General features: G+C 45.2%; 1 protein-coding gene across 1 annotated transcript in view; it reads left to right on the forward strand.

Annotated features, from left to right (window-relative positions):
* The first annotated feature begins 324 nt into the window (after nt 1-324).
* ASTN1 (astrotactin 1) overlaps nt 325-12,162 on the forward strand; it is a 325,689-nt gene continuing 313,851 nt past the window's right edge. The window contains exon 1 of the mRNA XM_032226803.1: nt 325-667. Within this exon, the coding sequence (XP_032082694.1) occupies nt 325-667 (343 nt within the window). The remainder of the gene's footprint in view (nt 668-12,162) is intronic.

Genomic DNA, 12,162 nt, shown 5'->3' on the forward strand with positions numbered 1-12,162 from the left:
TATAGCTGCGGCTCCCCTCCCCACCCAGCGTTGTATAATCCAGGTGGCGACTAGCCCGCCTGTGTGCGTGATTGAGCTGGGGAGAAGATGCAAAGGAGGAGGAAGGCAGCCAACTCCGAGACGAGCCCGCTCGCCTGATCTTCTTCTTCTCCTCCGCCTGCCTTCGCTCCGTTGCAGCGCCTTGGAGACAAAGAGCCTCCCACAATCCGCCCCTTTCCTGATTGAATTGCAACCGCAAGCCCCTTTCTGGACCAGGGATCTTCTTCCCCCGCCCCCTCGGCCGGCTCCTCTTGTGCCTGCAAGGCGAGGCGGCTCAGGCGCAAGATGGCTTTAGCTGCCGTTTGCATCTGGCTTGCTTGCTGCTGCTGCAGCCTCACGGCCGCCGCCGTTGCCAATGCCGCCGCTGCCAATGCCGCCGCCGCCGCCGCCGGGCCCGCGGCTGCCGGGCCGGCTGAAGCAGGCGGGGACCCTTCCAAGGAAATGGAGTGCAAACTGAAGAGCATCACCGTGTCAGCGTTGCCCTTCTTGAGGGAGAACGATCTGAGCATCATGCACAGCCCCTCGGCCTCTGAGCCCAAGCTGCTCTTCTCGGTCCGCAATGATTTCCCCGGCGAGATGGTGGTGGTCGATGACTTGGAGAACACCGAGCTGCCCTACTTCGTGCTGGGTGAGTCCCCCCGTTCACCCCTCCCTCCGGCCTGGTTGCCCCTTCCCTTAATCACAGGCCCAAACTCTTCCGCTTCTTGGCTGGATTGCGACGCTCCCAAGCTATGGGCACCACTCCAAGTTGGCAACCAGGTTGATTCCTTGCCACCCCAAAGGCCTTTGGTGCCAATGTGGACGCGCCGTCTCCTGGCTGAGAGAAACGGGGGGAGAAAGGCTGAAGTGGCTAGGAACTGGCTCCATAGCTTGCAGACTGCACACTCCTTCCCCTTTCTCTAGTTGCGCGGCGGCGGAGGGAAAGTGGGAGCCGGTAGGTGGGCGCAACGCGCGCAGGTGGGTAGTTTGAAGGCTCGAGCGGGGGTTTCTGGACTCCAGAACACCCGCTGCCACTGCCTCGGTTTCCCTGGAGTGGAGAGGAGAGCATTTGAGAGAGGCCAAGCTAGGCCCAGCCTCCCTGCGCGTTGCCTAGAGAAAGAAGGGTTTGGGCAAGTGGAGAGATGCTGCTTCTGCTTCACCTGTATTATTCGCTTGTTGAACCGAGTGATGGGAAGCTGCGAGGGAGATTACCCTGAGCAGAGACTCCTTGCCTCCGTGCACACAGCAGGTGGAGCTGTGTGGGTGAGGACCTGGAGCAGCGGGTGACACTGTTGCTGCTTGCTCATCAGAGGGGGCTCTGAAGAGGATGGCAAGGAGTCATCCGAGGCTGCTTGCGTGCCCCACTCAAACATAAACTACTCCTGTCCACTCGGCCTTGTTCTATTTTATGTCAAAGGTGATTACATTCTGGATCACTGTGTCATGTAAAACCCAGAAATGGGTTATCTATGGATAGCCACCTCATATAAATAACAGCCACTATCTCCCATTTTCTAACTAAACTGGCAGATAGAATTAAGCTTCTCCAAGCAGTCTGAATACTGCAGGATGTGAAACGAATGGGGATAATCAAAATTTCAGTATGTTCAGGATCTTTGCTGTTATTAAGCTTTTGCGATATCAACTTTTTGTTCATTAGTGGGACATTGTCTTGATGTCTTCTTGGGAAGGGATGTTGTTGGATAATGACAATCCAATGACATGTGATTCCTGCATTTTGTTTTAAAGTATAGGCATTTCCCTTCAGAAATTACCAATGGTTGATCAAAGCTGGTATACTCAGATAAAATTTAATCCCCTAAATTATGGGCCAGGAGCCAAAGAAGCATGTTTACAAATCATATCTTTGTGATAGATTAAACATGAAGAATTGCTTATATTCCAGAAGAGGAGGAATTGCCATAAGGCTGTTTAAACAAGAATTGGGGCTGAGATGATCCCATCAATTGACATTTGTTAAGTTGCTAGGAAATTCTGATTAAGGACCGTGATCTTACTCAACGGGTCAAGTAGTGGTCAGTAATGGACCTGTGTGGAATTGGGCCCATTTGGGTAATTAAATCCAATCTAGGTTTCAGTAGAGAGATACAAATCAAAGCATCCCTCAGTGTTCCTAGCTGAATTGCTTTGAGGATAAACCTCAGTGAAAGAGGTTTAAATGAGTATGAATGGCTCCACCATTGAAATAATACTGGCTTGTTTTTGGCAAAAGTCAAGACAGGAAAAACGCATATTGTTATTAAAACGATGATTATAGCAGCCAAGCATAGAGACAGCACATACTCTGTCACCTAGAGGGTTAGTTGTGGCTCATTTTCTTCAATAGCAGCTGGAATAAGGCTAGGGCTGAGGAATGATCCTGAGTTAACCTTTGATACCCAATTATTATTATATTATATATTGATTTAATGAAGCATTTGGTATTCCCACTCAGTGTTCATTCCAAGAGTGGCTCAGTACAGAATCTTAAAACCAGATAATTAAAATGTGATGATGAAATGTTAACAGTCTAGTTAAACATAGATTTTTCAAATAATAATAAAAAAACTTTTATTTATGCCAATGAAAGAGTTTTGGTACCAAGAAATATTTTTGGGTAAAGGAGTTCCAGAGTCAAGTTTCTAACCCAGAAAAATAGACAGGTAGGTGTCCCTTAAGTTTTATTTTCTTTGTGTTGTAGCAACATGTATGTGTCCTGATTCTAGATTACACCTTTTTGGAAATAATTTCTTTCTCGTAGTAGATATGAATCCTAGTGAGAAAATTGATCAGATGTGAACAAATTTATTAAGCTTCAGAGTTTAAGATTGTTTTCTTTTTTGCCTTTTGGGTTTTTGGCTGTCCTAGAAATTTAGAGAAGGGTTCTTGAGATTTAATAGAAAAGAAATCCACTATTTTCTCCAATTTCTTCATCCAAGTTTGAGTATGGGCTATGTTGATTGTACTGCTGGGAATTTCATCCAGGAATATCTAGGGGGCTGAAAGGCTTTTACCCTTCCTGTTCAGTGGTGTACATTTCCACCCCAATTTTACAGGTTCTATCCAATTTTTACTTGTCAACCCCCACCCCTCATTACCCTCAGGTCAGCAAAAAAAGTAGAAGGTGGTATTATACAGGAAATGTAAAAGAAGGGAAGACTTGACATAGTTTTCCTTTGGATTGGATTGGATTGGATTTATTACATTTATATGCCGCCCTTTTCCCCGAAGGGGACTCAGGGCGGCTCACAATTCAGTCAGGGAAGGGGGTACAGACAGGGGATTAAAAAAAACGAACATAGCAATACACAATTAAAACACACAACAACCATACCATTCGAGGAGGGGGGCAAAAGCTCTTTAGCCCCAGGCCTGTCGGAACAGCCAGGTTTTAAGGGCTTTGCGGAAGGCCTGGAGGGTGGTGAGGGTTCGAATCTCCACGGGGAGTTCGTTCCAGAGGGTCGGAGCAGCCACAGAGAAGGCTCTCCTCCGGGTAGTCGCCAGTCGGCATTGGCCGGCGGATGGAATTCGGAGGAGGCCTAATCTGTGGGATCTGATCGGTCTATTGGAGGTAATTGGCAGCAGGCGGTCTCTCAAGTGCCCAGGTCCAATTCCATGAAGGGCTTTGCTATACTGTAGTCCCAAAGGAACAGTGTCTCTTCCATCCCACTTGTTTAAAATTAGCCTTGGAAGAGAAATATCTTTAAATGCTGCTGGATTGAAAGAAGCCTCCTGTATCCAGAATATTTTATGCAGTTGTGTGGCACCCACTGGCATGTTTGACCCTTTTCTTGGTTCACTCATTTGGGCATATGGTGGTGCTAAATATGGAGAAGTGGTGAAGGCTGGGTTGAAAGGAACTATTACATCACCAAATCATGTCCTTTGCCAACTTTAAGACATAGAAGAGATGGTAAATCAAAACCAAAAGGTGTGTGTCTGTGGGAGAATCTCAGGTATTTTCTGGACCAAGGGATAGGAGGCTCCAGTGGCTGGTATTGACACGCCCATTTGGCCATGAAACTGGGATGAAGCTGAAGACACGCCTCTGTGCTCCACCCCTTCTTCTCCACTTCATCCGGCTAAAGACGAGATATATTTTTAATTTCTCCTGCGATTTCTATCTCTACTGGAACCTCCTTGCCTCTGCAGCCACTGTAGCTAGCTCTCTGCTCTACACTGTAAGTAGCTCTACGTGGTTTTCCTTTCTAACCACCAGGGAGTGTCACTTTGTATCCTTGGGATCAGAGCGGTGGGTTTCAAAAATTGTTTGAACCTACTCTGTGGGTGTGGCCTCCTTTGTGGGAGTGGCTTGCTGCCCATGTGACTGGATGGGAGTGGCTTGCCGCCCATGTGACCGGATATGAAGATGCCGACGACACTTGTCAGAACCACCTTAAATTATCTCACACACAGCACTGGCATGCATAAGAATAGGATGTAAACTTGTTTTTTAAAAGGCATCTTTGGTTTGCGTTAAAACAACTTCAACACACGCAATGTTCTGATTGCACCACAAACGCAGTAGTCATCCTTACCTTTCACAGAGGCACTGAGTTTTATAAACATGAGCATGATAGTGTAGAATAATCACATCCAAGGACCAGTGGTGGGTTTCAAAAAAATTTGGAACCTCTTCTGTAGGTGTGGCCTGCTTTCCGGGTCCACTGGTGGAACCTCTTCTAACCGGTTTGGTAGATTTGACGAACCGGTTCTACCGAATAGGTGCGAACTGGTAGGAACCCACCTCTGGATCAGAGAGAGCGCTGGGGTCACGGCAGCCATTTCTGGCTTTGTCAAGCATGTGGCACCGATCCCTGGGGTTTTTTATGTGATCAGGAGGCTAGAGGCTAGGGATTCCCAGCCCAGAGGCCCCCCCATCACACCAATCTACTGGAAATGGCTTCGGCGGCTGGCTTCGAGCGGCGGAGAGCACAGAGCACTGGGAAGAGAGCAAAGAAGGCGTTGTTTTGAACTGTGAGCACGCCGCGGAGTGGAGGAGAGCGCGCGAAGCGACCCGGGCCAAGGCAAGCCTCAGCGGCAGCCCCCAAACACACCATTCTCGGTGCTGAGGCAGGGGCTGCCCAGAAGGGGAGAAAGCAGCATTCATTCAGTTTGTTTTCTCCTTAACTGTTGCAGCGGAAGAGAGGGAGAGCCAGGAGGCTGCCCAAGGAGGGTGAGTAGTTTTTTCTTTAATTTCCTTATTCCCCCACATGGCCAAGATGGCGGAGGAGGCGGGGGGGGGTCTCCTTCTCCCTCATGCTCCCTTAGGGAGGGATCTTCAACCAGGCAGCGACCCATTGCTTCTGCCAGGGCCCTTAAGGCTGCAAACTCCCGCCCTTCTCGTGCCACCCAGAGGGACAAACTGAGGAGGCACAAGGATCTCTCAAAGACCTTTTCCAGGGCTGAAAAACTCAGGGCCTTGCAAGGTAGGCTTAGTGCCTCCCCCCCATTCCAGATCCCCATTGGGGGGTGAGTTCCAGCCTGAACTCCCTCCAGATTCCCCATGGAGATTTTTGGGGGAAAGGTTTCCTTCTCCCCTTTCCCCGGAGGACCAGGATTTGGACTTGGAAGATTCCTGTGCCCACGTGTATCCTAGGGAGGATCAGGCCCTGCCCAAGTCCAGTCTAGCTCCCCAAGCTAGGGTAGCTCAGGAACCGGAGAATTCCGGCTGGGATTCTCTGGATGTAGATGATCTGCCAAGGGGGCTGCAAAATCTCATCAAAAGAGCAATTGCCTCTGGAATTGCGCATGGATTGCAGCAGCAGACTGCTCGGTCCTTAGCACCAGATCAAGGTGGGAATCCTAGGGCCAGCTCATCCCAGGCTCGGCCTCCATCCAATCCTGTGAGCCGCCCCACCACTCCTTCGCTTATTAGTGAAGGTTCAGTAGCAGGGGACAGACCTCAGAGAGATCCTGACCTGTCTGAAGATGAGGATGATGATAAGCCGGAAACTCCGGCATTTACTGGACTATTCCCCCCAAATTTATTCCGGTCTCTTCTACGCAAAGCGCGTGCTACTGCACAGGTAGAAGGGGGGAGATAGAAGGAAGAGCCAATGTCACGACAACACAAGGTGTGGTGGTCTATAGTGCGAGATTGCCATTGACACTTTTGTCACTGGACGGTCTAGCAGGACCTAAACCGTCCTGTAGAGATGGTGAACAGGAAGACAAAGCCTTGCTGGTCTCAGGGACATCACAAAGTCCCTGATTGACCCAAGGGAAGCACTTCAAGCCAGTGGCAAACAGGCAGCCCCCCAGGCTGACAAAGTCAGAGACAGCTCCGGAAGGAAGGAAGTGAAAGTGAGTCCATCGAGTGAGGTTTTTTTTATTTTGAGAAAGATTGCCCAAAGAATTTTTTTTAAAAGATAAATTAGTCCTTTAAGTAAAAGAATAAAATGGTGAATTTAATTCTTATTGGACTGCCTTGGAAAGTTCTTGTTTGGGCAGCTGGGCAGAGAGACATCTGCGGTCAATCCGGGCGGAGCACATCACAGGGATTGACAACCATCAGGCCAACTGGCTCAATCGAGAGATGGTGGACAACAGAGAGTGGAGCCTGTCCCAGGAGCTGTTCCAGAGCATCTGTCGGAGGTGGACAGTTTTCCTGAAACACCTAAACACTTAAGGGTTCTTAAGGTGGTATTCCTAGTCACCATCACGTCGGCTAGAAGGGTGTCAGAACTAGGAGCACTCTCCTCTAGGGAGGACTTGTGCATGTTCCACAACAACAGGGTCATGTTGAGGTTGGACCCAGCCTTTCTTCCTAAGGTGAATTCCATATTCCACCGTTCCCAGGATCTTGTTCTCCCCGATTTCTGCCCTAATCTGGCTAGGGAACGGGAACAGCAGTGGTACCGGTTGGACATCAGACAGGTCCTGCGTATTTATCTGAAGCGGACGGCCTCCTTCTGGAGGTCAGAGGCACTCTTCCTCTCTTTCCAACCATCGTCTCTGGGTAGGAAGGTAACGCCTTCCACCATTAGCCTGTGGATCCGCTTAGCCATCTTCCTAGCATACGAATCCCAGAGGTTTCCGGTGCCGGCTGGCATCATGGCATGCTCGACGAGGAGTGCTGCCACCTCGGCAGCTTGAGCCTCCCAGGTTCCCATAGAGGACATTTGCAGAGCGGCTACATGGACATCCCCATTGCCATTTATCCGACATTACAGGTTGGACGAGTTCGCATCGGCTGATGCAGCGTTCGGGCGCAGGGTGCTACAGCAGGTTATTGCTGAGCATGAATTCCCCGCCCATGGGACTTAGCTTTGGTAGGTCCCATCCACTGGAGCCTCCTGTCCCTCGCTCCAGAAAATGGCAGTTGGTCTTACCTGAACTGCTATTTTCGGAGCTTGGACAGGAGGCTCCAGTTCCTGCCCTAGGTAGTATGATAGCTGGGGTGGTGGGAGTTCTCCTTTGTGCCTTGTTTTCAGGTCTGAGGGGAGCTCACTTTGATGAAGTGGAGAAGGAAGGGTGGAGCACAGAGGCGTGTCTTCAGCTTTATCCCAGTCTAGTGGCCAAATGGGCGTATCAATACCATCCACTGGAGCAGAGGTGGGTTCCTACCAGTTCGCACCAGTTTGGTAGAACCGGTTCATCAAATCTACTGAACCGGTTAGAAGAGGTTCCACCAGTGGACACGAAAAGCAGGCCACACCTACAGAAGAGGTTCAAAATTTTTTTGAAACCCACCACTGACACACAAACACACACACACACACACACACACACACACTGACTCACACAGAGAGAGAAAGAGAAAGAAAGGAAGAAAGAAAGAACGAAAAGAAAAAAGAAAGAAAAAGTGAGAGATGAAAGAAAAAAAGGAAAAAGGGACAGAGACAAAAGGAAGGAAAGAGAGAGAGAGAGAGAGAGAGAGAGAGAACACATGGCCAGCAAGCCACTCCCACCAGGTCACATGGCTGGCAAGCCACTCCCACAAAGGAGACCACACCCACAGAGTAGGTTCGAAATTTTTTTGAAACACTGGAGCCTCCTGTCCGAGCCCTGAAAATAGCAGTTCAGGTAAGACCAACTGCCATTCTGACAGTAGGAGGGCAACAATTTTCTTTCTGCCTTTTCCTACAATAGAATAGATTCAAAGAAGAACAAAGCAATTATACAGTATATCGTGTGTATTTTACCTTTGTAATCTATGTTGGGTGTCTTTTTACATTCTGTCAACAATGAGTCAGTGTAATGAAACTTGATATATAAAATTTGTGATGTGTATCCTTAATTATTACCTGACATCCTATACAGCTGCAGAACATTTGCATAAAATGTTTCCTGGGCCACCTTTCTTTCATTTAATATCTGATTACCTAGCCCATCAGGTAGATGGCATAGGTTTTACACAGGAATGGTTCTTTGAAAATAGGGAGTTGAAAACCATTGATTTTTGCAGGGAATACAAAATAAATTGTTCCAGATTTCTTTCCCATAATTTTTCTGTGTGACTCACTGATAGGGCATCATAAAGAACTTATATTGCATTATTGATGTTGCGTTCGTTATGTTTTTGAAACTACATTCTAAATGTTATTTCACGTGGCACATAAGGGTGAGGCAAGGCACCAATCTTCATGACAAATCTGGAAATGAAGCTAATTGCAACTCCTCTTGAAAATGCTATTTCTTACCATTGTACTGAAGAAAAAGAAGTGTTCTGTTTTAGAATCTTCTGCTTTAGATTATTGGGATAAGTAGAAGAAAGTCAGATTTTTTAAATCTTCTCACTCTGCTAGAGAGAATCGTCTATAGCGGTAGGCCCCCAACCAGTGGTGGGTTTCAAAAATTGTTCGAACCTACTCTGTGGGTGTGGCCTCCTTTGTGGGAGTGGCTTGCCACCCATGTGACCGGATGGGAGTGGCTTTCCGCCCATGTGACCGGATATGAAGATGCCGACGACACTTGTCAGAACCACCTTAAATTATCTCACACACAGCACTGGCATGCATAAGAATATGATGTAAACTTGTTTTTTAAAAGGCATCTTTGATTTGTGTTTAAACAACTTCAACACACGCAATGTTCTGATTGCACCACAAATGCAGTAGTCATCCTTACCTTTCACAGACGCCCTGAGTTTTATAAATATGAGCATGATAGTGTAGAATAATCATATCCAAGGACCAGTGGTGGGTTTCAAAAGATTTTGGAACCTCTTCTGTAGGTGTGGCCTGCTTTCCGGGTCCACTGGTGGAACCTCTTCTAACTGGTTCGGTAGATTTGACAAACTGGTTCTACCAAATAGGTGCGAACTGATAGGAACCCACCTCTGCCCCCAACCTTTTGGGCACCAGGGACTTGTTCCATGGGGAAATTTTTTTCAGTGGACCAGAGGGGGCATGGTTTTGTGTGCGGCTGCATCCCATTGATGGGGCTTCACTTGTCTGGTTGCTGGCATGGCGTGACCTGGTTCCCGGGCTGGGGACCCCGGTCTATAAGTAATAGAACAATATCCAAACAAACAATAATATTATGTTTGCGTCCTTTGCAATCTAGTAAAAATTTGAGTAAACTATGCCACTCTATTAATTTACAGAACTGATTATTTCCTTTTTAAAGGATAAAGTTGCCATTCAGTTATGGACATACCCATTTGATATCTAACAAACAAACTCCATGTGATGCTGAGATGGTAAAAATAAAAAGGAGTAGCAGAGGCAATAATAATAATAAGGGAATAAAAACAAGATATTATTTTATGCACTTATCCTGTGTTTCCTTCGAGGAGAGCAGCATTTTAACCTTTCATCAACTTTGAGGCTGTAAACAAGAGAAAGGACCTTTTCCCTCAAAACCACAATGGATGTGAGCTTAGAATTCCCATATTAAAAGCTAACCCTACACCACGTTAGATTGACTCGTTGTTTGTGTGGCATCAAAATGTAATGCCCAACATGGTAACCATGTAAGTGTGTATTTTACCATCAAAATATATTCCATACCTATATAAATAATTGCATTTTGTGGAGTTTGAAAAGTTTATTAAATTCCACTGGTTGTATGCATGTATGTATGTATGTATGTGTGTGTGTATGTGTGTATGTGTATGTGTGTGTGTATGTATGTATGTATGTATCTATCTATATCTATTTATCTATCTATCTATCTATCTATCTATCTATCTATCTATCTCTATATCTTTCTATCTATCTATCTATCTATCTATCTATCTATCTATCTCTATCTCTATCTCTATCTCTATCTCTCTCTCCATATCTATCTATATATCTCTATCTCTATCAATATTTCTATCTCTATCTCTATCTCTATCAATATCTCGATCTCTATCAATATCTCTATCTCTATCTATCTACCTACCTACCTACCTATCTCTCTCTCTCTCTATCTCTCTCTCTCTCTCTCTCTCTCAATATCTCTATCTCTATCTCTATCAATCTATCTATCTATATCTATCTATCTATATCTATCTATATCTATATCTATCTATCTATCTATCTATCTATCTATCTATCTATCTATCTACCTACCTACCTACCTACCTACCTACCTACCTACCTACCTACCTACCTACCTATCTATCTATAGGTATCCATGCCTTCTTTCTACTCATATGGTCAATAATTTAATTCTCCCATTCTGCAAACAATTACTAGCAAATCAGTAACTGACATGCAGCTCATCTTCAGCCATCAAGACTTTGCTGTCTGTCCAAATTTCAGTACTCTCTGCACGAGTCTTGCCTTTTGCATGAAAATTATATTATAATTTACAGATAATTAAAATTATCTGCAAATAATTAAAATATAATAATTACATTTTTAATAATAATTAAAAATTAAAATTATCTGTATGATAGAATTTTATTTTTCAGTGAGTGGAAACCATGTACACTCTCTCCCCGCTTTGCAGTTCTTCTATTAAAATGCTATCAATTTGGATATATTTCCACTACTTGAAATTCCCATGGCATACTTATTATGTTCATTTAATATTTTTCTGTTACCTATTTATCCATGCCAGGTTCTTACTGAAATAGTCTCTAGCACTGCAGGTTCTATGACTGAGTGATTTTTCACCTGAAAGAATTCTCTGAATATAGAAAATTACTAACCATAGGAAAGTGCTCTACCTATTTGACAGGCATCTCCTTCATTTAAAGGCTTAATATGTCAATTGTTTTTTTTTTTAGGAAGGAGTTTTAAATCATATGAGCCACCATGCTTTTACCCTTTCAATGTAGCTTAGTTTAGTGGATAAATAAAGCAGTGTTTTTGAAAAGAGAGAGAATAATAACCACTAAGATTATGGATAGTAAATGAATTAACAATGGTTCTTTAACTGGATATCCAATGCTTCTCAGCCAGCAAAAAAAACAAAAAAAACCCCTGTATATCTAGAGATCTGCAAGCATCTTTATCAAAAAACCAAAGATCCCAGAGCAGTAATTTAAATAGCTGGAAGAAGATGGTATTAAAATGTTCTTCTGGCCATTAATTTTTGATATCTCATCCTTGAAAATAATGGACCTGCATTTTCTCAGGATTTTTGAAACTCTTCTTAATGCGCTTATAGCTAAAGTATAACTGACATTATTAGTATTTTTGCCTTCTCCTCTTGGTTTCTGGAAGATAAATCAAGATTTGTGCCAAATGCATCATGAGTCTAGTGCACATTAGTATAAATGATTGGCCACAAAATACCAAGTTCTCACTGCATCATCCATTACTTCTTATTCATAGAGGAATGTTCTGACCCCCTCCTCTGTCCAGTAACGAATGCCGAGACAAGCTAAACTGGAATGTACTTTAATTAGCAAAACACCAAAACCTCGGTGGCTGAAAGCCAAGCAGAACAAACAGATAAGGATCTTGGCAGCAACTCAAACTCAGGCAGAAATAAACACAGCCTGCCAAGCTCACAGTACTGTCCTCCGACATTCAATCCTGCGTTGACTTCTACAAAGAGGGCTGTGTGCACAAGTAGCTTTTATAGTCTGGAGAGGAGCCTAATGACCACCAGCTGAGTACAATCACCTCCTGTAATTGCGTAATTGTTTCTGACGCCTAGTAGCTCTTCGATGGCGTGCATCCAGGAACAACTCACTTCTGGCCTCCGGCTCACTCTCCCTTGTCTCCTCCCCACTGGTCCAAGGCTCAGGTGCCTCCTGGT

Source organism: Thamnophis elegans, chromosome 11, assembly GCF_009769535.1.
Source record: "Thamnophis elegans isolate rThaEle1 chromosome 11, rThaEle1.pri, whole genome shotgun sequence".
In the NCBI taxonomy this organism is placed as follows: Eukaryota; Metazoa; Chordata; class Lepidosauria; order Squamata; family Colubridae; genus Thamnophis; species Thamnophis elegans.